Source organism: Dicentrarchus labrax, unplaced genomic scaffold (genome assembly GCF_905237075.1).
Source record: "Dicentrarchus labrax unplaced genomic scaffold, dlabrax2021, whole genome shotgun sequence".
Classification (NCBI taxonomy): domain Eukaryota; kingdom Metazoa; phylum Chordata; class Actinopteri; family Moronidae; genus Dicentrarchus; species Dicentrarchus labrax.
The window spans coordinates 18,295,454-18,319,699 of NW_026136711.1; the positions used below are offsets into that span (position 1 = coordinate 18,295,454).

The following is a 24,246-nucleotide window of genomic DNA, read 5'->3' on the forward strand; positions in this document are numbered from 1 at the left end:
GACTAGCTTTTTACTGTCTGTGCCTCTATTCATTGTTCTCATTTACTTTTCATCTTCTTGCTGTAGCTCACTCTCCCTCTGCTTGCTTGCTGTGGGTAAGGAGGTGCTATACAGTGCACTGTACAGTCTGAGCCTATTGGGAACATGCTGCTGACTCAGCCCAGGCCACTGCATTCATCTATCTGCACTGCAGTGCTGTCTCTGCTTACCCCCTCCCTCCCTTCTCCTTCCCTTATTCAGTGCGCCACCTTACACACACACACACACACCCACACACACAGAGGAGGGGGAAGGAAGAAAACACACACATGCATGCACACACACACACACACACACACACACACACACACACACACACACACACACACACACACAGGGAGGGGGAAGGAAGGACGGAAGGAAAGAAACACTCACATGCATGCACACACACACAAACACACCTGATTTTACAGTCCTTTCAGTGCTGTTGCACCATGACACACCCAACCGTATTGACTCAAACAATAATCTAATTGAAGTATTATTACAAAATGAAACAAGACAATGTAATTTAGGTATTTCTGAAGTATATTGTGTTTCCAAACCTACACAGACTCGTTTTCTGTCTCTGTTCCTTATTGTCCTGTGTGGCTTTTCTCTGCCATGTTTTCAACTTACATAAGCAATTTTACTGATATTAGCAAAAAAAAGCACAAACAAAATCAACCTTCTGTAGAGCTTAAAAAGCTTAACCATTTATATTCTCACAATTATCACAGTAAATGAGGTAAACAGCAACATCCTTTGCCAGACAGGGTGGAACATAATCTGTATGATAAAGTGACAGACATTAATGTTATATCCAAAAACGACACCAGCCAGAGGTATAACTGGAAGGCTGCTTTATTGTTTGGAAATAGATTCGTGCTCAAATGAAGATATTCTTTCACTGATTCTCATTTAATTGTCCCATGTGGTTGTGCAACACACGTCCTCTCTCTGACTGTATTAGTGGCAAGAGATAATGACAGTCAAAAGTATTTTTTTTTTCTTTTTTTTTCAGTTAGCCTATTTTCAGGAAAGAAAAGAAATTTATCTCAGTCATGCTACAAAAGAATGGCCTCATATACCGATTGGTAAACCAACATTTGGAAATGAACAGAAGTGTAAAACAGAAGGCAAGCTGTTCTCTTACTAGCCCAAGAGCCAGTAAACAGAACACACAGAGAGAGCACTTGTACTACATGACTCTACAAGATGTTAGTCCAGACAGTCTAATCTAGGTGGTGAGTTTTCAGTTTACAAGTTAAATTTGAACTCAATACATCATTTCTATCGTGCTCCGTTTTGATTCACTCCCATGGGTTTTGATATCCTCATTGCTGATTTTATTGACAGACTAAATAGGAAGCTAAAAAGGCACGTGCCGTTAAGAGATATTGCACCATAAACAAACACACAGACAGTTAAGACAACTAACCCTTAAATCATTAGATATATCATATTGAAAGTGACAGCAAAATTAAAGATAAACTCCAAACTGCAGCAGTGTGTTAAGGGGAAATGTGGAAGAGGGTTAGAGCTGAAACGAGCAAAAATTTTGTCACACAAAGTGAGCTGTGGTTCATACTGGGGGGGAGGGGGGCACGCTGGTTAACCAGCGGTTGCCTGCAAAAGGCTATGAGTGTGTGCATGTAAGTGTGCGTGTGTCTGTCTGCATCTTTATATCTTTGTGTGTACAATATAAGAAACTAGGGGCAAGACATCTTCACACATGTACAAAAGGGTATGCTGGTAGTGCAATCCTCTCACCAATGCAGGCTCCACAATTCTCAGCAAGCAGCCAGTACAACACCATGCATTGTACGCTAGTACCCAGTATGCAGAAGTCCTGGGCAGGCCAGAGTTTTGGTTATTCTCTGAACATACCACACAAATAAAGACGCATGATCAGTTACACTCTGTGGTTCTGGTATCACCTCAATGCAAGGAGTGGACAGGAGAGTATATATACTATATATATATATATATGGTAGAATATATATATAATATATATGTTATATAGCTCTGTATATGTATGTATTGATTTATACAGTTTTAAATACAATTTCTGCTTTTTAATATAGATTCTTTTAGCTTACTCCCCTCTTTTTTGTGAAAAGTGACTCAAAAAAATCTACTCCATCTAACAAATGTGTCACAACCTAACAAGTGTGACAAGGGGTGTCAGCTGGAAGCCATTCTATTTACGGTTATTAATATTAAGTGTTAGATTAATAGCTGTAGTTTTTTAGGTAATCCTGTATTTACAAAAAACTACACATGCCGTTAAAATAAAATAATATATTACATTATTTATAGTTTCTTAAAAAGTCCATTCTTAGCTTTTGCAGTTTGTGCCGTGTAGAACATAGCCTGAACTGTATTTATTTTATTTTTTTTCCCCGAATGGATGTTTGTGTGTCTCATTTTTTAAGTTTCTTTCTGTAATACGCATCTGTGTATCCATGGTGATCTTGGAGAAAATGGACGGCAGTAGCTTTTATGCTTATCATTCAGAGTTTTATTTGGTTCAAGTTAACACCCACACTGATTTTGGAGATCTCATGCAGCAACTGGACCATAGAACTTGAGAACGGATGAGGGAGTTATTCATAAACAGGAAGTGACATCACTGCACAACAGGGAGTGCAAAAGCCGTGGTGTGGTGCTTAGGCTCACAGTACCATAAGAATGCATCCAGTGCTCTGTTGGTTATTTGGTATTTGTTATGCAGTAGAGCAATATGAAGAAAAATGGCAAATAAGAGGCTCAGAGCACTTGTTTGTTGTTAAATACTGAAATCTGGGGCCTATCCACTGAGCATGCCACTTCTGCTTCGGAAATAATTAAGTGTGCTGCTCAAACCAACATATCCCAATTCATTCTCATGACATCTCCTCACAGTGTTTCCTGTATCTGTGATTGCTATCGGGGTGAACATTATTATTATTTGTTTATCGAAATTAATTGAGACCAGACTACAGTCCATAATGACTTAACCACAAATGTAATCTGCTATCAATATAAACGCCGCCATTACAAGCGAGCAAAATGTTGCTGTTTCACTGAGATGCTTCTAGCCCTATAATTCTAAGCGTTATATAAGCAGGAAGCGTCAAACTGGCCCCTGACCGGGCGGCTGCCAAAATAAGGCAGAAATCATTGTCCATCATAACATGGCATAAAACACAAAAGAGTAAAACATGATTTCATAAATACTCCCATCACATTCACTTGCATTTTGTTGCAGAGCTCATAATAGTACATCTATAATATCTCCTGAGAAAAAGGGATGAATTTTTCAAGCATTGCATACATTTCTAGGGTCTCTCTGTCTAATAATGACAGCGAAAAAACTGAATGGGCAGGGCATACTTCACCCAATCCCACTCCATGGACAAAGGGCAACAAGGGATAACAAGGCAGATCTCTTTGGCTTCTCCACACACAATGTTCTCATTACCCAATCATAATTTTCTGTTTCTCGTTAAAATAGGATACCACTAACATCCGACAAATACGTTCCAGCACAAGACCATTTCCCTCAACATCATCTTAGCTGTGGCTTATAAAGGTGTGAAAAATAAGACTCATTACCCACCAAAAACATGAAAATTACATAAGGGAATCAAAGAAAAGAAGAAAAAAAAACCACACACATGTAGATAAGCAACATGGCATCAAATGATGTAAACAATAATCAAAGCTCTTCTCAGCCCTTTCAGAAAGATCTAACCATCCATAGAGAAACATCAGAAATAGAAAGGAGTTTGCCATACCTGTGAAATCCCCACAAACCACTTAGAACCGACAGTAGGACTCCCAAAATGCCCGCTCACACAAAACTAAAGGCAGATGGTATGAAACATTACATAGGTGCATACAAATTATAAATATAAGCTTTTTAGTTTCAAAGTGGAAAACATTTCAGTCCAAATTAACAAACATTTCAGTCCGATGATATGCACAGACATCCGTTTCCACATCTTACACACTCAAAATCTCCAGAGCAGCAAATCATTGTTTGGATTTCACCCACTGATCCACTATGGTGGCATTAATTACCAACATATTCCATTCTTCTGTCTATAGAGGCAACAATTTAAACATCATTTGAAATGTGTTGAGTAATGAGATACAAATTCGGATCCATTTTAGATTATCAACCTCCATATCACTTATCTTTGTTAAACAAATTACTCTGAACTCTGAGCTTTCAAATTTCGACAATGTCTCGATCTTACAGTCGAGCCACTGTTGTGGTCTGAGTATTAGTGTCTTGTGGACTATGATAATTCATGCAAGATTTCTGATCAAAACATGCCATCATGCAAGTCATTTCTATGCATTGAACAAGCACAATTATTTATGTATTTGTTTGGAAATCTTTCTGAGTAAATGTAAGCCCTTGGCCCGAATTGACCCCATAATAAACAGACCCTTAACCAATTGGTGTGAAAGCCCATGTAAAAAAAGCGTTTTGATGTGGGTATAACAAAGATAAAATGAGTAGAAGAGTTAAGTGACATGGGCAAAATGTTGAATATTGTTCTTTTTTTGTCTGTTTGCATTTTTGCTGCTCAAATGAACAATTTCTAGCTTTTAATAAAACAGAAAAGTATTTCCAACGCTCTCTGTCATTTGTGTCTTTCACTCACCAGTCATCCTTCTGTTTGCTCTTATAGAGTGAGTGTGTCATTTTGCTCCTCTAAACAATTCAGTACTAAATGACAGAACCACTCATTGGCTGCTTTTAGAGGGCAATTCTTCAGCATCAAGCAGCATCCTTGTTTTTCCTTCACAACACTGTCTTCCATAGGAATCCATTACTTGCATCCAGGCGCTGAATTCCTTTAGTGTTTTTTCATTCTACCTCTTGGTGAAGAGTTACTTGTCTTATCAGTAGACCAGTGGTAAGTGAGCAGTCTGCTGTTCAGCAGACACAGACAATTCCTTGTCTGTTTTTCATTCCCTTTTGTTAAGATCAGTAGTCTAGATACAACAATGTCACACAGTATGCTGATTATGTTTGGTTTGACTGAAGTTCAAGAGTCTTCAAGCTGTAACAGACCAAGTTGCTTCCCTCTGCATCAATATAAGAATGAAGTCTGTAAACAAAATTATTGAATATTATTTTTTCTGACTTGCAAATGAAATAATCTGTACATCTGTGTGGGTGAGTTTCCTCTCGCTTTGCTTGAAGTTACATTATTATATTTTTTATTGTTATTACTGTGATTATTATTCCAACGCTCTAACATTTAGATTCCCTGATGTCTTTTTGGTTTCTTCCTTTCTCTTTCCTCCCTCCCTTGCCCTCATTGTTGTCATCCTGTTTCTCCTTGTCAGGTTTGGTTACACTGTCATAAGAGGGCAGGGAGGCAGTTGAGGGAGTGCCCTCCTTCTTTTCTTGTTCCTGATTGTTCCCGCCATTCTCTACTTTGTTATTGGCTGGTTTGCGCTTACAGACAAAACCGCGCCTAGCCAGGTAGGAACGGTAGGCCCTTTGAATGATTCTGGCTGACACATCCTCCTGCTTGCGCCTCAGAGTGGTGGTGATTGGCTCGTAAGAGACCTTGGAGGGATTGGCTGCCACAAAACGCTCCTCCATTTGTTGCCTCAACATGTCCAACTCGCCACTGTCACCCAACACACGCTTAGTGAAGGCAAACAGGATGTCCAGGCAGTGGATGCGGTCACCACTCACCATAGGCATGTCCATGGCGATCAGTTCAATGGTGTTGGGCTTGGGGACTCGGAGTGGGTGTTCAAGTGCATCAGCAAAGTCAGAAAGCTTGCTATAGGTGATGAACTGGGAGGCATCCGGGTCAAACTTCTCCCAAATCTCATAAAAGGTCTCAAAGTCGTCCTCACTCAGTGGATCAGCACTCTCCTCTGTGGCCACACTGAAGTTCTCCAGGATGATGGCGATGTACATGTTGACCACAATAAGGAAAGAAATGATAATGTACATAACAAAGAAGAAGATACCCACAGAGGGGTTGCCACAGTCTCCTGTGGCGGGGGTGCCAGCATTCTCCAGTTTGGGGTCACAGTCTGGAGGGTAGTTAAGAATTGGCAGCAGCAGGCCGTCCCAGCCAGCTGACGTGGTGATCATAAACAGGATGATCATGCTATTGCCAAAGGTCTCAAAGTTGTACATGTCATCGATTCCAGCCCCGTGTTTCACATAGCCAAAGTTGGACATGCCAAAGATGGAGAAAATGAACATAACCAGGAAAAGTAGTAGACCAATGTTGAACAAAGCAGGAAGGGACATCATTAGGGCAAACAGTAGAGTTCTGATTCCTTTGGCGCCCTTGATGAGACGCAGGATCCTGCCGATACGGGCCAGACGAATCACCCTGAAGAGTGTTGGTGACACGAAGTATTTCTCAATCAGGTCAGCCAGAAACATTCCTGAAGTCAAAAGAGACACAACATACATTTGGTTGAAATAAAAATTGCTTGATACATGTTGCACTTTTTTTTTTATTAATTAAGAACAGCACATTCACAGTTTTTTGCAAATTGAGAAAGAGATCAGGAGAACCAGAGGACATACTGCCAGTTTTTATAAGGAATATTTTTTCTGTAGAAAATAGTTGCAATGAAAACTGTTCACAGTGAAGTCTGTAGATTGTCCAGAGTAATGGAGGATATTGTTTCTCAACAAACACGTTGCTGTTCATGGAGGCAGAACACTGTCAAGAAGCCGTAAAAAGTTATCACATGTCAAAAATATAACTGAAAACATCCATAAAAAAATACTGTGATTAATAATCTGTGTGTAAAAAAAAAAAATTGCTTTTCCATTAAAAATAAGAAAAGCTTATTTTTTTCCCCATTACCTCCAATCAGTTGATTAAAAAAACTTAATTTACTTTACACTTCTATTTATCTTTCACTAGCTCATTTAATCTTTTGTCTTCTTAGTTTTTTGGTCTTAGCACATGGGACTTTTTGATAACATTTTACTGCCTTTTTTCTCTTTTGGAGATCCATAGATATTACGTTTCTCAAATGTAATTGCTCAGTCCTGTGAGCACCACAGTTGAAATTCCAATCAGCTCTTTTGTTTTGTGAAGCAGCAGAAACCGATATCTCAAAAGCAAAATAAAGTGCATGGCTTCATACCAAAAAGTAGCAAAATATCATTTTATTTCTGGATAAAAGACACTTAAAAACCATCTCTGTGTGATGTGCCGTTCAAGCTCATTTATATGGTCAATATCTGATCTATTTCCAATTAAGCTGCTTCAAACTTCTTGTCTAATGCACGAATAACCCTTTTGAATACTTGCCCACAATTGAAAGGATGACCACAACCACATCAAAGATGTTCCAGCCGTTGGTGAAGTAGTAGTGACGCAGCGCAAAGAGCTTCAATAAAAACTCGCCAGTGAAGACCACAATGAAGAAGAAGTTGACCCAGTAAAGCACATCCTCTGTTTCCTTCGACTGATCATCTGTCTCCACCATCATAGTGACCATGTTGAGGCAGATGAGGATCATGATGGAGATGTCGAATACCTGCTGCGTCACAAAGTCAAACACCATGCCCTGGATGTTGTTCTGAGGAGAAAGGGAGGAAATTGGATGAAGGATGTACAGTAATTTCCTGCCTGGTGGTGAAGAAGAAGAACGCAAAACAACATTTACCTGAGGCCTGGGTATTGGTTTTTGTGGCTTCTTTGACCCTAGTTTCTTCATGGCATTGTAGTATTTCTTCTGCTCTTCTGTCATGAAGATATCCTGACCTCCAAAGTGCAGGGACAAAAACAATTTGGTTACAATCTGCAAGGATTAAGGCTTCTCATTTCAGTACTAATCCAAATATAGTTTAACAAAAGGGTTAATTTGACTGTTTTGACAAGAGCAATAAAAAATGCTTATTATATTTGTTTACAATGTTCAGATTCTAAGCATATTGGCTTTTTTGCACTTTAGTCAGACCATTCTCACATCTGAACAGTAAATGTGAAGCTATCACAACCGACGAGGTAGCTTAGCTTAGCACGAAGACTGGGAACAGATAGCCTGGTCTGAAAGCTACAAAATCCTTTATGATGAAATGAGAGTAGTATTGATGTTCCCTGTTCTGACATCTAGAAAGCGAATAAGCGTTTTTCACAAAATGTTGAACTATTCCAATAAATCATCTACAAAGCAGCTTGATCTGAGAAGGTGAAAGTGAGGAAAAATAATCCTTATCTTTTTCTTTTGTTGGTTGAAGTTATCAATGATGACACCAATGAAGAGGTTCAAGGTGAAGAACGAGCCGAAGATGATGAAGATGACAAAGTAGATGTACATGTATAAGTTGTCCTCGTAGATAGGCTGGTCCTCCACCTGTAAAGAGGTAATGGTCAAAATACGTACAAAGGTGCACTACTGCACATTGATCTGGAAGTCAGGTTTTAAAAACTGCAAGAAGCATACCTTTCTAGAATCTATTGCAGCGTACATAATGTCCATCCAACCTTTGAATGTTGCCTGTTAAGTGGGTAGACATATTGCATTAGAAAACGTATTCACTTGACACCAGAGGAGAGAAACAAACAAGAAACGATGGTAGATTTCTCACCACTTGCAGAAGGGCCAGGTATCCTGCACCCACATTGTCAAAATTGATCTTGACGTTTTTCCATCTGACTTCGGTGTAGTTTGAATTAATGAGTGCGAAACACTCCGTTTTGTTGTTGACGACATCAGGGAGAAAGTACTCTTCGGCTGTCTCATTGAAACAGTAATAATACTTTCCAGCAAACAGGTTGACACCCATGATGCTGAAGATGAGCCAGAAGATAAGACACACCAGCAGCACATTCATGATGGAGGGAATTGCACCCACCAAGGCATTCACCACAACCTGAAGAGAACAGCAAGGAAACAGAGCCACTGTAACTTTGCAATCACACACCAGCTGCATGGAGATGTTCACAAAAGAACATCAACACACACACATACATAGAAATGCACATTCTTTCCCTCCATTAGGGGCTCAAAGTGGGTTGTAACAATAGTGTCCAGCTCATGGTTCGGCACAACATCATGAGTTATCATGAGTTCCAGGTTTGATGCAAAGTTGGAGTAAAAACAAAATGTGACTGTCCAACTGTGACTCAAACTATTGTTTCATTCCTCTCAATAAGTCTTTCTTAAAATATTGTTTTTCTTGTCAGTTTTGGTGAAAAATGTGAATAATGGAAATATAAGGTTGATAAGATCTACACAAAATGCCACGTAGTTAACCACCTTCACCTTAGATTTCTGCAGTAGTAGAAGGACGTTCTTTACTACAAACTTGTCAACATTTTAATGCAGCAGTTGAGACAGTTGACATTTCATAGTTCATGAATGACACTTAATTGTGCCCTTCTGCTGACTAATTATATTGCAATCCACTTTAAGCTCCACATCCATATTATGCCATTTTTTTATCACATTGTATTGTGCTACAATATAATCTTATACCTCTTTATGATGCAGTTATTCTTGACCTACACATCCAAATATTATACCTAGGATTGTGCGGATGTATGAATCATACACAATCCTATTTATGTTCCACCATGTCAACAACTAACTGTATCAGAGTTTTTGTGGATGCATGCTAAGTAAAATCTGCAAAGCTTTTGTGAATAATTAACTTGATGGCCATTTTCAATTAATGCAAAGGAAAAACATATTGCATATAAACAGTGACTGTTTATAACTGCTACAAGGTTACAGATATTGCCAAATTAGTAGGTCTATATGAGTGTGACTTATATGAACTATTCTGCACTGCAGCAGTGTGGGCATGTTGGAGGAGATAGAGCTGGCTTAAGGAGGACGTCATATGAATGTGCATTTCCAAACACAGAGGAGCCATGGTGACAGAAAGCCAAATAAACCAAAACTATATAGGCAAACATCAAATGTCAAAACTCTCTTTCCATTTTAGTGTTCTACCTAATGATATAGACAATGCATCCATATGATCAGCTAATACAATTACTGCAAAATGGTGATCATGTAAATCATGGTGATGACATTCACTGAGGAGTGGTGAGCAAGGATGGCGAGGGAGGGGGGGTATGCAACCAGAAGTTTATTGATCTTCCAGTGTGACAATGCCATAGCCAAACTGTGATATTATCAGATAACAGGACACTTGAGGCAGAGGGACAGCCAGAAGATGCTGAGCTTAGACACTGACAAGAATTATTTTTCTGCCCAGCAACAACCAGAGGCTGATCCAACCCATCACACATTGAATTAATGATCAAAAGAACCCAATTATAGTTGTAGAATGAAAATATGTCTTTCTCGGGCTCAGTACAGAGCCCCCCCAGGGGTCACATGGTGTCAAAATGATTGACGTGGAAACGTGGAAAAAATCAAGTGCGTGCATACTGTAAAACTGTAAAATAAATGTGCACACAGTGTAATTAACCATGTGCACACATTTCTATATCAATTTGTTTGTCTATCATATGACAACTGGGGGCTCTGTAGCTCAGAAATACTTTAACAGGTATCGCTTTGCTCGCTCTGATTGCATAAGTTCAGTCTGCATTAACCCTGTCCTGTGATTCAGTTCAAACATGTTTCATGTGATGTTTCATACCAACCTCTAGTTGTTCTCTCAGCTGGTACTGGATACTTCAGAGCTGAGTAACTATTAGAACGTGTTGCATCACTGTTATGGACTAGTGTTTTATAAGGCATAGGACATATTTTTAAGGAGTTTTGTTAATATTCCTAATGGATAAATCACTGCAAATTGCCTTAACATAGCACTAAATTTATAATATATGAAATGAAATATGATAAATCAAATCAGATGTATTATGACCATCTGAGATGATCTGCATCCATGCAAAAAGCTTCTCATTGATAAAAGCGTTTACCCAATTCCCGTTAGAGACATTTTGAAAATCTTCTAATATTGCCATCTCTAGCATGCGTTGATGCTTTTATTTTATCGGCATGCAGAAGGACCAGCTGCCTGGTGTCTTAGGTCTTACCCTCATCCCTTCAAAACGTGACAGGGCCCTGAGGGGTCTCAAGGCCCTCAGTGTCCTGAGTGATTTAATCGGGCCTAGATCGGAGAAGCCCAACGCATTAGCTATAAGGCTGACTATAGACACCTACACAGATAGGGACAGAAGGAGAGGGAAAGACAGAGGCAAAGAAAGAGAGGACCCACACAGTTAGAGGGGATATAGAGAGAAAGGTGGGCCCTGTATATATACTGTAAGGATGGCTGAATGGTTATATACAGATATATATAAGTACATATATAGTTTCTATATATGTAAGTATATGTATCTATATAACATAAGGTTAAACAGGGGTTATTGCAATAGACACAGGTCAATAAAATGTACATGACCCAAGTTTTCTTTTTTCTTTTTTTATGTATTTGTTTGCTTATGTTTGGTTTAGTTTGGCAAGCCAGTCTAGCGTGATAACCAGATTTACAGCACAGTGAGCACACCTGGAAAGAAACTTGTGGTTGACACAGTGAGAGGGAGAGAAGATAAAGAGTCAAACAAAGGGAAAAAATTAGAGGAGAGATGTATTCACAAACACTAAATCAATGTGACACAATCATATACACACAGTACACAGTACAAAACAGTACAGTTGCCACACCAGAGAGCATCTCACTTAAGAGGGGAGAGAAAACGCAGAAGGTTGAGGACAACTTTCAGGGTTAGAAGAGAGAGGATAACCTGTGAAAGTAGGAGTCCCAACACAGCACACAAACCTTACCCTGGACCCTCAAACACCGACCCCCTCAGTCCCTCTTGACAGCTGCACAATGTCCCTCTTAACTTAAAGAGAGACACAGTTATAGGCACCTGCTGTGAGAGAGAGGACAGGTCAATATTAGGGTAACGATTTGCATGTAAAGTCTGCATAACACATGGGCCAGTTACTGAGATAACTGAGATTTCTGCATATTTGAAGGTTTCTATTGGAGGACCAATAAGGGGTTTGACAACCACTGGATGGATCCAACCTCATAACGTGGAGAACTTGACTCTTCTGTCCTTTATCTCAAGCTATATCCATAAACAAGGCTTCTTAAAATAAATGGGGGAAATACACAGTGGTGGAAGAAGTACTCAGATATTTTACTTTAGTAAAAGAAAATAAGCATTAACATAAAAATATACTCAAAGTACGAAAAGTAAAAGTACTTATAATGCAGAATGGCCTATTTCACAAAATTAAATGATATTAATGGACTATAATTATTGCCACTTTGATATGTATAATGTATAATGTATAATGTACATTATACATTAGTAGGCTAGCTACTGGTGGCTAGAGGCTGAGTTAATTTTAACTACTTTATATACTGCCGGGTAGCTTATTCTATAATAATATAATTTATTAGTTGATTGTTGTTGAATAGTAGTCGATTGAATTGCTTTATTATTGACTTTTGCTTACATTGTCTATTGTCATCTGATTTTAACTGCAATAATGTATGGTTGATCCTTTCTATTTGTTTATCATGTGAACTATGAAATAAAATGAAAAGGAAATAAAACCAACAAAGTCTGACTCCATAGAGCTACGTATTGTATGGATTAATCAAGTGTGTCCCAGTGAACTCTGATAAGCTTCCAAGGCACAGTGGTAGTCACTGGAAACACCTGACTATTCCCAAACACAGGTGGGTTTTAGGAGCCACAGACAAGTTCAGCAAAACCAACAAGAATACAACATACATTAGTGCATCCGTATCAGATGATAAGGATAATACTGAATCATGAACACCCCACAGTCAAGGAAGATGGAAAATTGGTGGTCAATTTACCAGCCAACACTTAGCACAACATAAAACATAATCAAATACATGTACGACAATTACACAAGAAAAAATTGTTATTTAGTTAGTTAATAATAATCTGTAAAATTAAATTAAATTAATAATTCATCTGAGTTCTCAGATTAATTTCAATATTCTAAGAAAAAGTCAGAGGCTGCCTTTTTTCTTATTATCTGATATCCCCTTGACTTGCAGTTATCTTATGCTGTTTATGTCCCACCCTTAACTTCCTGTTTCAACAGGAAATACATCACATTAAGGGTACAGCCAGACAGAACATGGCGAAGCTGCCAGACGCCACTTACACTTCCGACTATCAGTTGCTTGTGTAAAGATCAGTCACGCTGTCAATCCAAATGCAGGTCAGTGCCTGTTACTATAGTTGTTACAGTTTAGTTTCACAAATGACATAAATCAGTAAAGAAGCTGTGTCTGAAATGAGTTTTATGTCAGCAACAAAATAACGTGCCGTATTTAATCCCCTTAATCCGCCATATTGCCGGCCTATCCCTCACTGCCTGTTATCTCGTCATGCTTCAAACATGCAATATCAAACACATGTGAGACAGCAGCTTTGCCTATGCTTCCCATGTTTGGTGTGGCTGTATTTTAAGGCCTTTACGCATACCATGTAATGCATATTTTCATTTTTCAAATACAGACACAGGAAGAAATTCAAGTGAGAAACTCATTACACACTAATGGCAGAAAGGGACAAACCATATGGGCGCAGTAGTACTTGTCAGGTGGGAAAACACTGAATGACTCAGCAGTCCAGAACGAGACAGGAGGTCTGAGACATACCAGGGCTTATATATATTTACTGTGTCAGGGCATCTGTTGAGCTGCTCTCATGGGGCCCAAAATGTCAGGTGGCACCCTGGTAATGGTAGGCTATGACACTGACGGAGAGCTGAAAACATATCCCTCTTATCAATTCAATGGTAATATCACATTATATAGTCAATTTGACTGTCTTTCTGTGAAAACAGCAACATTTAAAGTTGCAGCATTTTGAGGACGGCATGGTCCACAAACCACTGCAGCAAAGCCTGAATATCACATAGGAAATAAATAAAATAGGTATCTTATGCTACAACTCATTAATACTTTGTTAAATAAAATTTACTGACATCATAACCTAATATTGACTCAACAGTACTCAAAACAGTACACACTAGCAGAGGAGTTTATAGAATAGGCCATGGTTTTGAGATCATAGCCCATTTGGTCAACTTCTTTAGTATGAGAATACACACAAAGAAACACCATCCATGTTTCCCCAACAGACCATTTGCCAAGTCAGGTTGATGCTGTAAGCATTATCCAAAATGTAGAGACAATTTTGTGATACCGCTGAAGTTGAGTATCAAATGGATATCTATTAGAGCCAATAGATTACTTCTAAGAGGTTTAGAAGGCTAAACTGTATGGAGTGGCAAGCAGAATTTATTGGTCATCTCTGACATGATCTGTTGGCATGGAAAGAGTTATCAACCTTTCAAGTGTTAAAACATGAAACTTTAACTCTATGTTGTCTGTTTCACAATAAAAAGAGTTTTTTTGGGAAATTATCTGATTAAATATTTGTAATTTCAGTGCTACAGAAATGTTGCCTGATAAATGGTTAAGTTGACCAATGGGGTGAAACCATGTCTTCCTTTGATGTTGCAATCTTAAAATATCATCACGAATAAACAAAAGACTTAAATGTGTGTGTAAATGATATTGTTGCACTATTAGTTGAATATACAACTTAATGGTATGTACATGTACTTACATCCACAATGAAGAAGTCTAACCAACACCAAGCATTAGTGAAATACTTGACAAAGCCATAGGCCACCCATTTCAGCAACATCTCCAGGATGAAGATATAGGTGAAAACCCGATCAGCATACTCCAGAATGATCTTGACGGTCTTCCTCTGCTCAATGTACACATCCTCAAAGGCCTGAAGAGCAGCAGAGAATTATCACATAGACAATGATCTCTTTCAGCATTTACCAATGATACAAACGTTGATGTTTCAAATGAGTAAACTGTGAGGTAAGCCACATCTTTGTTTAATGTCTAAAGACTACAAAACTGATTAAAAATGGCATGAAATCTGAGTTGTTTACACAGTAGAGGAAAACTACAAACAGGAAAGTCAAACTAGACTAATCATCCCCTCAGCTCCTCCATTCTCCATCGCCTGTATCCATTTTTCAGCACATAAGTGTTTTGATTTGGCCACAGGCCTTCCCCCTCCAGAAAGCTGCAAACCTAAGCTGGATTTTGCCGCCTGAAAGGTTGGTGCATTACAGCACTTTGCTGTCCATTAGCAACAATCATATCAAGAGCAGTTGCAGGAGAAAAGCAGGACATTATTTTGCATGTGCACATCCTTATGAGATTCACTTTCTCAAAACAAATGCCACATTCTTGTTTTCTATGTTCACGCTATTTCCTACATTTACATCATAATGTTGTAAAGCACTATGTAATTTTGTTTTCATTATTATAAATACTAGTAGTGGCTTTAGTATGATGTTTTTATAGTATGTTTGTATGAAAAAGTGAGCTCTTACCAGGGCTCCACTGCTGAGCAGGATCATGAAGATGATGAGGGTTTCAAACCAGTTGTGTTCTACAATCAGGTAGCAGGTCTTTCTCAGAAACCACCAGTGTTTCCCCCAGCCATGAGTGATGGGAACATCACAGCACTTGTATTTGGCCACACATTCTATATGACAAATAAAAACACAACTGCTGATATACATGGCGGAGACGGATGCATTACAATTACGTGATGAAAAATTTATTACTGTAACATATAATTTGCTATAATATAATATGTACAATGTTAATAAGTCACACCGCTTACCATCTGTCCAGCAGGCATCTGGGTCAAGGTACTCCTCCACTACCTCCACCACTGCCACCTCCTCCACATCAGGCTTGATGTCTATTGTGCTGCCCTCAGACGAACTGGTGTCATCCAGCTAGGACAAACAGAGGACCAAACAGATCAGTTCAGCTTCTGACTTTCTCTCTGAACATTACAGGCTCAGCAGTAAGATGCTGAAAGCATATGGACACGGCACAGTGCCAGTACAGCCATTACATTAATGTCCGTTTGGGTTTATATGCATGACATGATATATTGCAAGAGGTATACATGTTGTGGCCATGTAGTGTAGCTTGATCTCCCTCTGCCACCACCTATTCTGCTTAGTTATTAATGGATTCGCAAGGAAGTAATTAAACTTGAGCAGTGATTGATTGCCACTGGTAATGATGGCCATTGTTATAAATGCATAAATACAGATTCTTCAGTAACAGAGAATTCATTTATTTGTGATGAAAGAGTTAAACAAATGCTTGTTCAAGCACAGTCAAACAAAAGAGTCAGTTTAATACACAAAAAGGGAAATCTGATATCAGATTTATACTAAGTATATTTTTGGATGCCCATTTTATTAATGTGAAATGCTCTGAATATGAATTTCCAAGTTGTATGGCATAGGAAAGACGATATATACCTCCCCTTTTTAATCATTAAAACCACGCCTTAGTGAGGTTCACCTGTACCACTAAATCATGTCACATCTTCACAATAGGTCAAGGTGAGGAAAGGCAAAGTGCTGAAACACCAGCATAACAGCAGCCTTATTGCAATAAAGTATACGTGCACTTGCACACATGCAGACACAGACACTCAGCCAATTCAATTCACTAGAGAATGATACTGCACTTTATAATCTTAAGTCGTCAGCAAAGGACCGCATTCACACTCTCTTCTACTCCCTCTCTTTTCTCTTTCTCTCTACCAAACAGCCAGATGGATTCCTGCTTTTCTGATTGGCTGTTAGCAGCTCTGTCTGTGTCTGCTCCCTGCAGTGTACCTCGAGGCTGGCTGTGGTGCAGGAAGGATTGTTGTGTGGTTGGTTGAGGGAGCCCAGTGGAATATGAACCTGGTGCAGGTACAGTAGTGACGCTGCTGCATTATCTCCTTTCCTCCCAATACAAACCAGGTCAAGGTGACCCATGCATCAGACAAGCTTTGTGTCTGGCTTATCCTTCTCCCACATTCACACTACACAGCAGATGGTATGTTTCTCTGTCTGTCGACTCGTCAGGACTGCCTTTGTCTGTCTGTCTGCAGGGTCAGCACTCAGACTCAGTGTTGCAGCTCTCATGTCTAAATGGATGTTCTGAAATGTCAGGTAAACTAAATGTCTACGGTGTGGCAGCTCAGACCAGTTCGACTCAGTGGATCAAAAGAAGCCACATGGGCACAAACAAGCACACACAATTAAATATGTGAAGCTACATTTCTGAACTTGTAAATTAGTTATCAAACACAAGGAATATCACAGCTATGGTATATATCTGAATTGGCCCAGATCTCCAATAAACAACGTCCAAAGAAAAACCACCACGTAATCTCCTTCCATCAAGCAATAATTTAACCAAACTATCATGAGACTGTAAAGCAAGAACATCACCGCTGCCATCTCTCTACAAACATCTCTCTTCCATTCTCACACTCTTGCGAATCCTTGCTACTCACATCTTTACTGTTCTCCACATCCGATTCACTGCTGAAGTCTTCCGTGTTAAGGTTTTCAAAGTCCGATTCGCCAACAGCGATAGGAACACAGACCGTGAGGTTGGGGTTGTGGATGAAGGACATGTAGTCCTCATCAATCATATACTTTCCCACACTGCTCCCAATGCCACTGGTGGTGCCATTGCCATTTTTAGCATACTCCAGTTCACGGTTGATGTCCACTGTGTGGTTTGCAATGCAGTTGAGATCCTTCTTGTACAATTCATCCAGAGGCTTCTGTTCATCCTCTATAGGCTGCTCGTTGAAAAGTAGAAAAAAAAATAGAACAAACAAGAATGCCATCATGGAGCTGTCTGACTTAAACACACATTCATATAACAGCAGTTATAGCTCAAGTTATTCAACAACCAAGAACTGGTGATGCATATAGATTCTTAATTATATGGTACCTTCTTGAGCACTGTGGCTACAAAGACCCGCATGTTAACCTTGAACCAGGCAATCCCTGTCTTAATGCGGGCGACTGCCAGCTGGAGGTTGTTGGGCTCTCCATCGTCATCTGTGGCAGCAAGGTTGTCTGCGCTGAATGAGCTCAGCAGCAAGGCCAGAAACAGGTTCAGCACCTCAAATAAAAAAACACCACAAAAGCTGGAACTCATACACTCAAAGTAAATGGATGGTTCACTACTGAGAAAACGACAATGGGCCACTATCATTGAGTAGCATCTACACTATATAATCTTTCCTTACCACCAGGTTTCCGATGACCATGACCATCATGAAGACGGTGAGGCACATGGTCTGTCCTGCCACCTCCATACAGTCCCACATGGTCTCAATCCACTCCCCACACAACACTCTGAACACAATCAGGAAGGAGTGGAAGAAGTCATTCATGTGCCAGCGAGGCAGTTCACAGTCCTGGGCGATCTTACACACACAGTCCTTGTAGCTTTTGCCAAACAGCTGCATGCCCACCACGGCAAAGATGAAGACGATGATGGCCAGCACAAGGGTCAGATTACCCAGAGCCCCCACTGAGTTACCGATGATCTTGATCAGCATGTTGAGGGTGGGCCACGATTTGGCTAGTTTGAACACTCTTAACTACGAGAGAAACAGGAAACAGGATTATTCCACTGTTCATTCATATTATGAAAATTAGCTAAAATTGGAAGGCTTTGAATATGTTTTAATTTCTTTTTAATGGTTGTGAAGGGAAGTACTGACTAGCAAGATATGTATGCCATTTGGTCCGGCACAGGCACAAGATATACAGCACACATTAAAAGTGTTATCCAATAATACATTTGTAAGATACACATATATTAATGGTTTACTGGTTATAGAGGCTCTTATAAGGTTTAAACTCAGCTTTAAAGACTTAATTTGATGACTTAATTCAGATCTTTTTTTCCAACAGCCTGTACACGAGGGCCAGAAGAAGTAAATCCAGTGTTTTTTCCACTTACCAATCTGAATGATCTGAGCACTGACAGACCTTCCACATCAGCCAGTCCCAGCTCAACTAAACTCAGAGTCACAATGAAGCCATCAAAGCAGTTCCAGCCTTCCTGGAAGTAGTAGTAGGGATCCATGGCAATCAGCTTGGCAAACATCTCCCCGGCAAAGATGCCTGTGAAAACCTGTAGACCCACATCAGTCACTGTATGAATTTACAATTTTCCAACAAAATCAAAAGTATTTAAAGGTCCCATGAAATTGTGTATGTATATGTAACGTATGTCATGGTGAAACAGGCATGATAAGGGAGGATGTAGACAGTTATCAATGAATTAACTGTAAACCAATGAAATTTCAGTAGGAATTGTAAATGTTTTAAACAAAACACAACAATTCTCATTTTCAGGTGATTATACACAAATGAAAACAACTTTAAATCTGTCAAATTATTGTAAAAAAGAAAACAAACACTAACAATAATGCCATAATGTCATTACAAACATAAAAAACGTTCTAAAAGTCTTAAGGGAAAATTGCGTGCAGAATGAAAAACACTTGACTTGCTTACATTGCATTTTATTTAATGTAGTGCTGATTAAAAATGAATTGGGATTTGCTTCGAGTGAGAACTCTTCTGACAGGGCAAGGTCATAGAGTGGTGGCAGCGTGTTCCAGCAGAACTTGTATGGAGTCGTAGTAGTCTGAGCCTTTTCCCATATTCGTCGTCCACCTAACAGCTAATCATGTGCCCAATCAGTGCTGCAGAGAACAGCCAATGATTCATACTGCACCATCCATCACGCTGATTCCTCTGACTTCAGTTCCTGTTTCACTCCTGACAGCATGCCAATCCCTATGACCTAATTTCCTGTCTTAGTAGTGACACTGCGCCAAAACCTCTGCCCTCAGACAGATGTGCAACAGTGATATCTGACAGTAAGAGCAGAACACAGACAAATCAAAATGTCTGTACACTTGGTTAATATGTACTTGGCCAAACCAGTGCTGGACAGATCACTGGCAAGGCTTATTATTATGAATCCTATATTGTATGTGTGAGAGACAGAAAAAAGAGAGAGAGAGAGAGAGAGAGAGAGAGAGAGAGAGAGAGAGAGAGAGAGAGAGAGAGAGAGAGAGTAAGCAGGATGCAACACAGGCAGGAGAGTGACCAGAGTGGGAGTGATGAGAGTTTGGGGAGCAGGCTCGCTGTCTGCATTAAAATGGAAATAAATCTTTAATGAGATCCCATCAGCGTACTATATACTCTATGCGTTTGTATTCTTAAGTGCACATACCAAATTATGCATTGATGTATTGATTTGAGGTTTTGTAGGCGGAGCAAACTGAAACTGCAATGCTTTTGTAACTCCTGACAGAAATAATGAGGTTTACGCAGGCATAAGAACTTACAAAGACAAATTGTAGTTATATAAAAAAAGAACGAACTGCAGTTTCTCACCAGGTTGCCAACAGCCAGGACGCCTTCAAATTGTTCAGTCATTGGGTAGTGCTCCATGGCCATGAAGAGGGTGTTGAGGACAATACAGATGGTGATGGCCAGGTCAACAAATGGGTCCATGACAATCAAGTAGACTATGTGCTTGATCTTCAGCCACATGGGAAAGCACTCCCAGATGAGGAAGACATTGGCAAACTTGTACCAACAGGGAGGGCACTTCCTCTGAGACTCCTCCAACTCTGGAGGAGGGGAAGAAAAACCCCAAAAAGGGTGAGAAAAACAAAACAGTAAGACTGAGTTCTGAAAGCCTACTGCACAATAAACATCCTAGTAAGTAAAATACACCATCTGTATCTGGATACCTTATCTGGAAGAAAATGTCAATTTGAGGTGTAATTGAAAACAGTTTAAAAGGCAACATCTAGATCACAGCTGGCTTGAATTGTGATCATATCTCAACAAGGTGAAAATGAAATTAAAACTCGTACAACTTGCTAAGGAAGAAAGATAACATGTTAAAGGAAACGTGCACTGTCTGTACCCTCTATCAGTGTGTTGGTGACTACGCTCATCTGACTGTTGGCACGGTCCTTTCCTTTGAAGGAGGAGTTGAGCTGATCCACAGATACCATGAGAGAGCCAGAATGCTTCTTCTTAATCTCCACGTCAGTAGTCTGTACTCAGAGATAGACACAACGTCAGTCAGAGACAGTACTCACATGAATGCATACTCGCAAACATCACACATTAAATCTCATGCTCTTACGCTGTCTTAACAATATATGATGCCATAAGTCTGCTCAGACAACGGAAAACCTAACATGATGAATGCAGCTTCTCACATTAGATCATCAAATCCTTTTTACAATGTATGATCCTTAAAAATTATCAGATTTTTTTTTTATTTAATCATCACTTATTCATACTATAAATTCTCAAATAGTTGCCTTAATTTAACACAGCGGAGGACAGAACCATGTCTTTATTAAAACAAACTATTATTTGAGAAAGGTCTTTATTTTTTATTTCCCCTGTTCTCTATTTGTTATATTTTAGTAAACGGCAATTATTGAAGTACTGGCTTTTGTTTGAGAATTTACAGTATCCCTTCTAAACCCTTCATCGTGTCCTGTGCATAACATAGCTAAACTACAACCCCTAAGTAAACAACATTAAACTGCATGCAATGGCATGCTGGTCAAGAACAAAGGGGATTTCAAGACATTTGCTGCTACACCATGCTACATTTTGAGAGAGGTAAAAACGTAAAAGCAGGTAGATTGTTTGAGAATAAAAGAGGGGTCTACCATGCTAACTTGAATGAGAAGAAATACAGAAAAAAGTTTCAGATTTGTTCTTGCACCATCCAGTGGCTTGGAATAAATAAGGGCAAGAAGGAAAGAGAGGGAGTAAGAATGAAAGTGAAAGTTAAAGAAAGAGACTAAAAGAAAAAAAGTGGTGGATATAAAATAGGGATTAAAACACAGTATGGGCCTGGGTGTCGAAAGTAGGGAGTGTGTTTATTTCCTCTAAAATGATATATTAGTTTATTTCTTATGCCTGTATATGAGTACGTTTGTTGATAGAATTGTTAGGAGAACCAAGGAGCGGCTGATATATTATAATTGTTAGATAGATTAATCAATGAAATGATAATCATGGTGCTGGTAAGGCAGTGACTTTGAAGATGCTGTTTCAGCTGGTTAGTGCCTTCTAGAGCTGTTAAAAAAGGAGCAGCAGAAAAAGGGCATTAGATCAGGGTGGACGTGGCAATGTAAGATGAAATAATAAGACAGAATCTAGATATCCAGGGGAGGAAAAGGGAGCTACTGAGTTTAGGGAGGAACAAGAGCCAAGGGGAAGAGGTTGTGAAGGAGAAGCTGCAGAGACCGGGGCCACCACCATCATGCCTAAACTGTATTGGTGTCCCATGGACTTCCTTACACTGTCATCAGTGGCTGCCTTATCTATTTTCACCTCAGGCAGAAGCCGTCTGCCGGGCCCAGGGCCGATGAGAGACACCACGCCATTGCAGTCCACTGTGCTGTTCCTCTTTCCTCCAGAGTGGGGTGCCAGGGGATGGATGCGTGATGAGCCTTGGCTGTAGCCACTGTAGCTGTTGCGGCGGTAAGGGATAAACAGGGAGCCTCGACGGTCTTCACTCTCCTCTACTGTACTGTGCTCGTCGTCTGCAAACTCGTTCTCTGAGCCCATGTCCTTGGAACGGCCTTTGAAGCTGAAGATGCTGCTCCGGCTGTTGTGGCGTGACATGAAGGGAGAGCCTGGGATGCTGAGTAGTGACTGAGGAGGGAGAGAGCGATGCAGAGAGGTAGAGTTGAGGAGTTATTAAAAACAGCTGGAGTTAGTTGACATGTAAATAAAAAGGGTTGACAAGGTGAAGAGGGCAAGTGGGGTGCAGAGTTAACAAGAATAAATACAGAGAAAAAATTATAATCTTAAGCAAGTGGGAAGTATGTCAGAAAAAGGCAGACAGCATGACAATACAGGATTCATTCTTGTGTAGCAATATATTGTAAGGTGTAAAATTTGGACTTCTCTGACTGCCCCAAAACAGACAGATTTCTAGCTTTTGTGTTACATACAGATATGAAGGCTATTACAGTAGTTTCCTTGTACCCAACCAGGTGTTTATCACAAAATTAGTGAAACAACAATGAGAGAAATTGAGAGCTTTTGACATTGCTCAATCACTGTTACAACATAAGAAATGCATTTTTATGATATACAATGAAATTATGCAAAAATAAAGTTCAGATGATTTCATGAATTAATAGTATTTTCCTTTTAATTTATGCTATTTTTGTTGTTTCTGTAAAGAAGACCACAAGAATACAGTAATCACACTTGTAGGAACCTAACCACAACTAACTTATAAAATGACCTATAGGGCAAATGAAGTTTAGTATTCATATTTTTAACTCATAAATTAAAGAACGAAAATAACTGCAGCCCAGTGAATGTTTTTTGGGTGTTTAGTCAGTTGTTTTGTTCTATCTTCAAAGTAATAGTACAGTGCAGTTTAGTTTGTTTGAAGGTCATCAAATATTGTTATACAGAAAATCCCAACATACATTACAACATTAATAAAGGCTGTTTTCATCACGTTCACATGATGTTCCTTTGTGTGCCATTGATCCTTTCCCCTGAAGCCACCAAACAAATCATCTTGCTGGAGCTGACAGTCACCAGCAAGACTGTGTTTAATGAGATGTTTGAGAGAAAACTTGAAAAGGATGACAGACTGGTCAGTAAGTTCATGCAAGGCAGCTAGAGACCAAAGTATATCAAGGATGCACCCTGATCTTTAGCCAGAGCGTACACTAAGATGGGCACTGAGTGAGAGAGAAGTAGAAGACACCACTGAAGCTGCAGAAAGAGCCTCAATATGGCAGTGGTTTAAGAGAGGAGAGCCAAGGTAAGGACAGATGGATCAAACTTGCCAATTAGAGAAAAGCTAAGGTCTGACCAACCTCAAATGGGTTAAATGGAGGGGGTGTACAATGCTGAAAGACCCAAAACATCCAACAATTCCAGGGACATCACTGACAGTGTGTCTAAAAGCATAAGAAGATGTTTTCGTTGACAACCATGAGAGTGACATCTTGAAGAGATGATGCCCATGTGGCAAGATTTGTAAGATGGAAGTAGGAGGAACACACATTCAACCACAGGAGGGGCCAGACAAGAAACTTCAAGCCATGATCACCACAATGAACTTGCTGAAAGGTTCAGAGTAGAGGAGGGCAGAGGAATCAAGTAGCCTTACTCCAAAAACCATAGGTAGGCAACATCAGACAGGAGCTCAGGACTATAAGGAGGCAGGAGAAGAGGAGCACAGAGCTTTAGCTCTGTTGACAAGAGTGCTAAGGACAAACATCACTGTTGTTC

At 39.7% G+C, this 24,246-nt stretch overlaps 1 protein-coding gene across 6 annotated transcripts in view; it reads right to left on the reverse strand.

Annotated features, from left to right (window-relative positions):
* Window positions 1-866: 866 nt before the first annotated feature.
* Window positions 867-24,246, reverse strand: part of scn8ab (sodium channel, voltage gated, type VIII, alpha subunit b) — a 48,515-nt gene continuing 25,135 nt past the window's right edge. For 4 of the 6 annotated variants that reach the window (XM_051414342.1, XM_051414344.1, XM_051414343.1 and 1 more), the window contains exons 12-28: window positions 22,282-22,638; window positions 20,879-21,011; window positions 20,338-20,576; window positions 18,887-19,060; window positions 18,165-18,521; window positions 17,864-18,037; window positions 17,415-17,708; window positions 15,726-15,843; window positions 15,430-15,584; window positions 14,637-14,810; window positions 11,037-11,159; window positions 8,609-8,893; window positions 8,464-8,517; window positions 8,236-8,373; window positions 7,684-7,788; window positions 7,326-7,596; window positions 867-6,441 (exon numbers count right to left, since the gene is read on the reverse strand). In XM_051414342.1, the coding sequence (XP_051270302.1) occupies window positions 5,276-6,441; window positions 7,326-7,596; window positions 7,684-7,788; window positions 8,236-8,373; window positions 8,464-8,517; window positions 8,609-8,893; window positions 11,037-11,159; window positions 14,637-14,810; window positions 15,430-15,584; window positions 15,726-15,843; window positions 17,415-17,708; window positions 17,864-18,037; window positions 18,165-18,521; window positions 18,887-19,060; window positions 20,338-20,576; window positions 20,879-21,011; window positions 22,282-22,638 (4,317 nt within the window). In that variant the 3' untranslated portion in view covers window positions 867-5,275. The remainder of the gene's footprint in view (window positions 6,442-7,325; window positions 7,597-7,683; window positions 7,789-8,235; window positions 8,374-8,463; window positions 8,518-8,608; window positions 8,894-11,036; window positions 11,160-14,636; window positions 14,811-15,429; window positions 15,585-15,725; window positions 15,844-17,414; window positions 17,709-17,863; window positions 18,038-18,164; window positions 18,522-18,886; window positions 19,061-20,337; window positions 20,577-20,878; window positions 21,012-22,281; window positions 22,639-24,246) is intronic. The other 2 variants (XM_051414346.1, XM_051414347.1) reach the window with 1 other exon arrangement.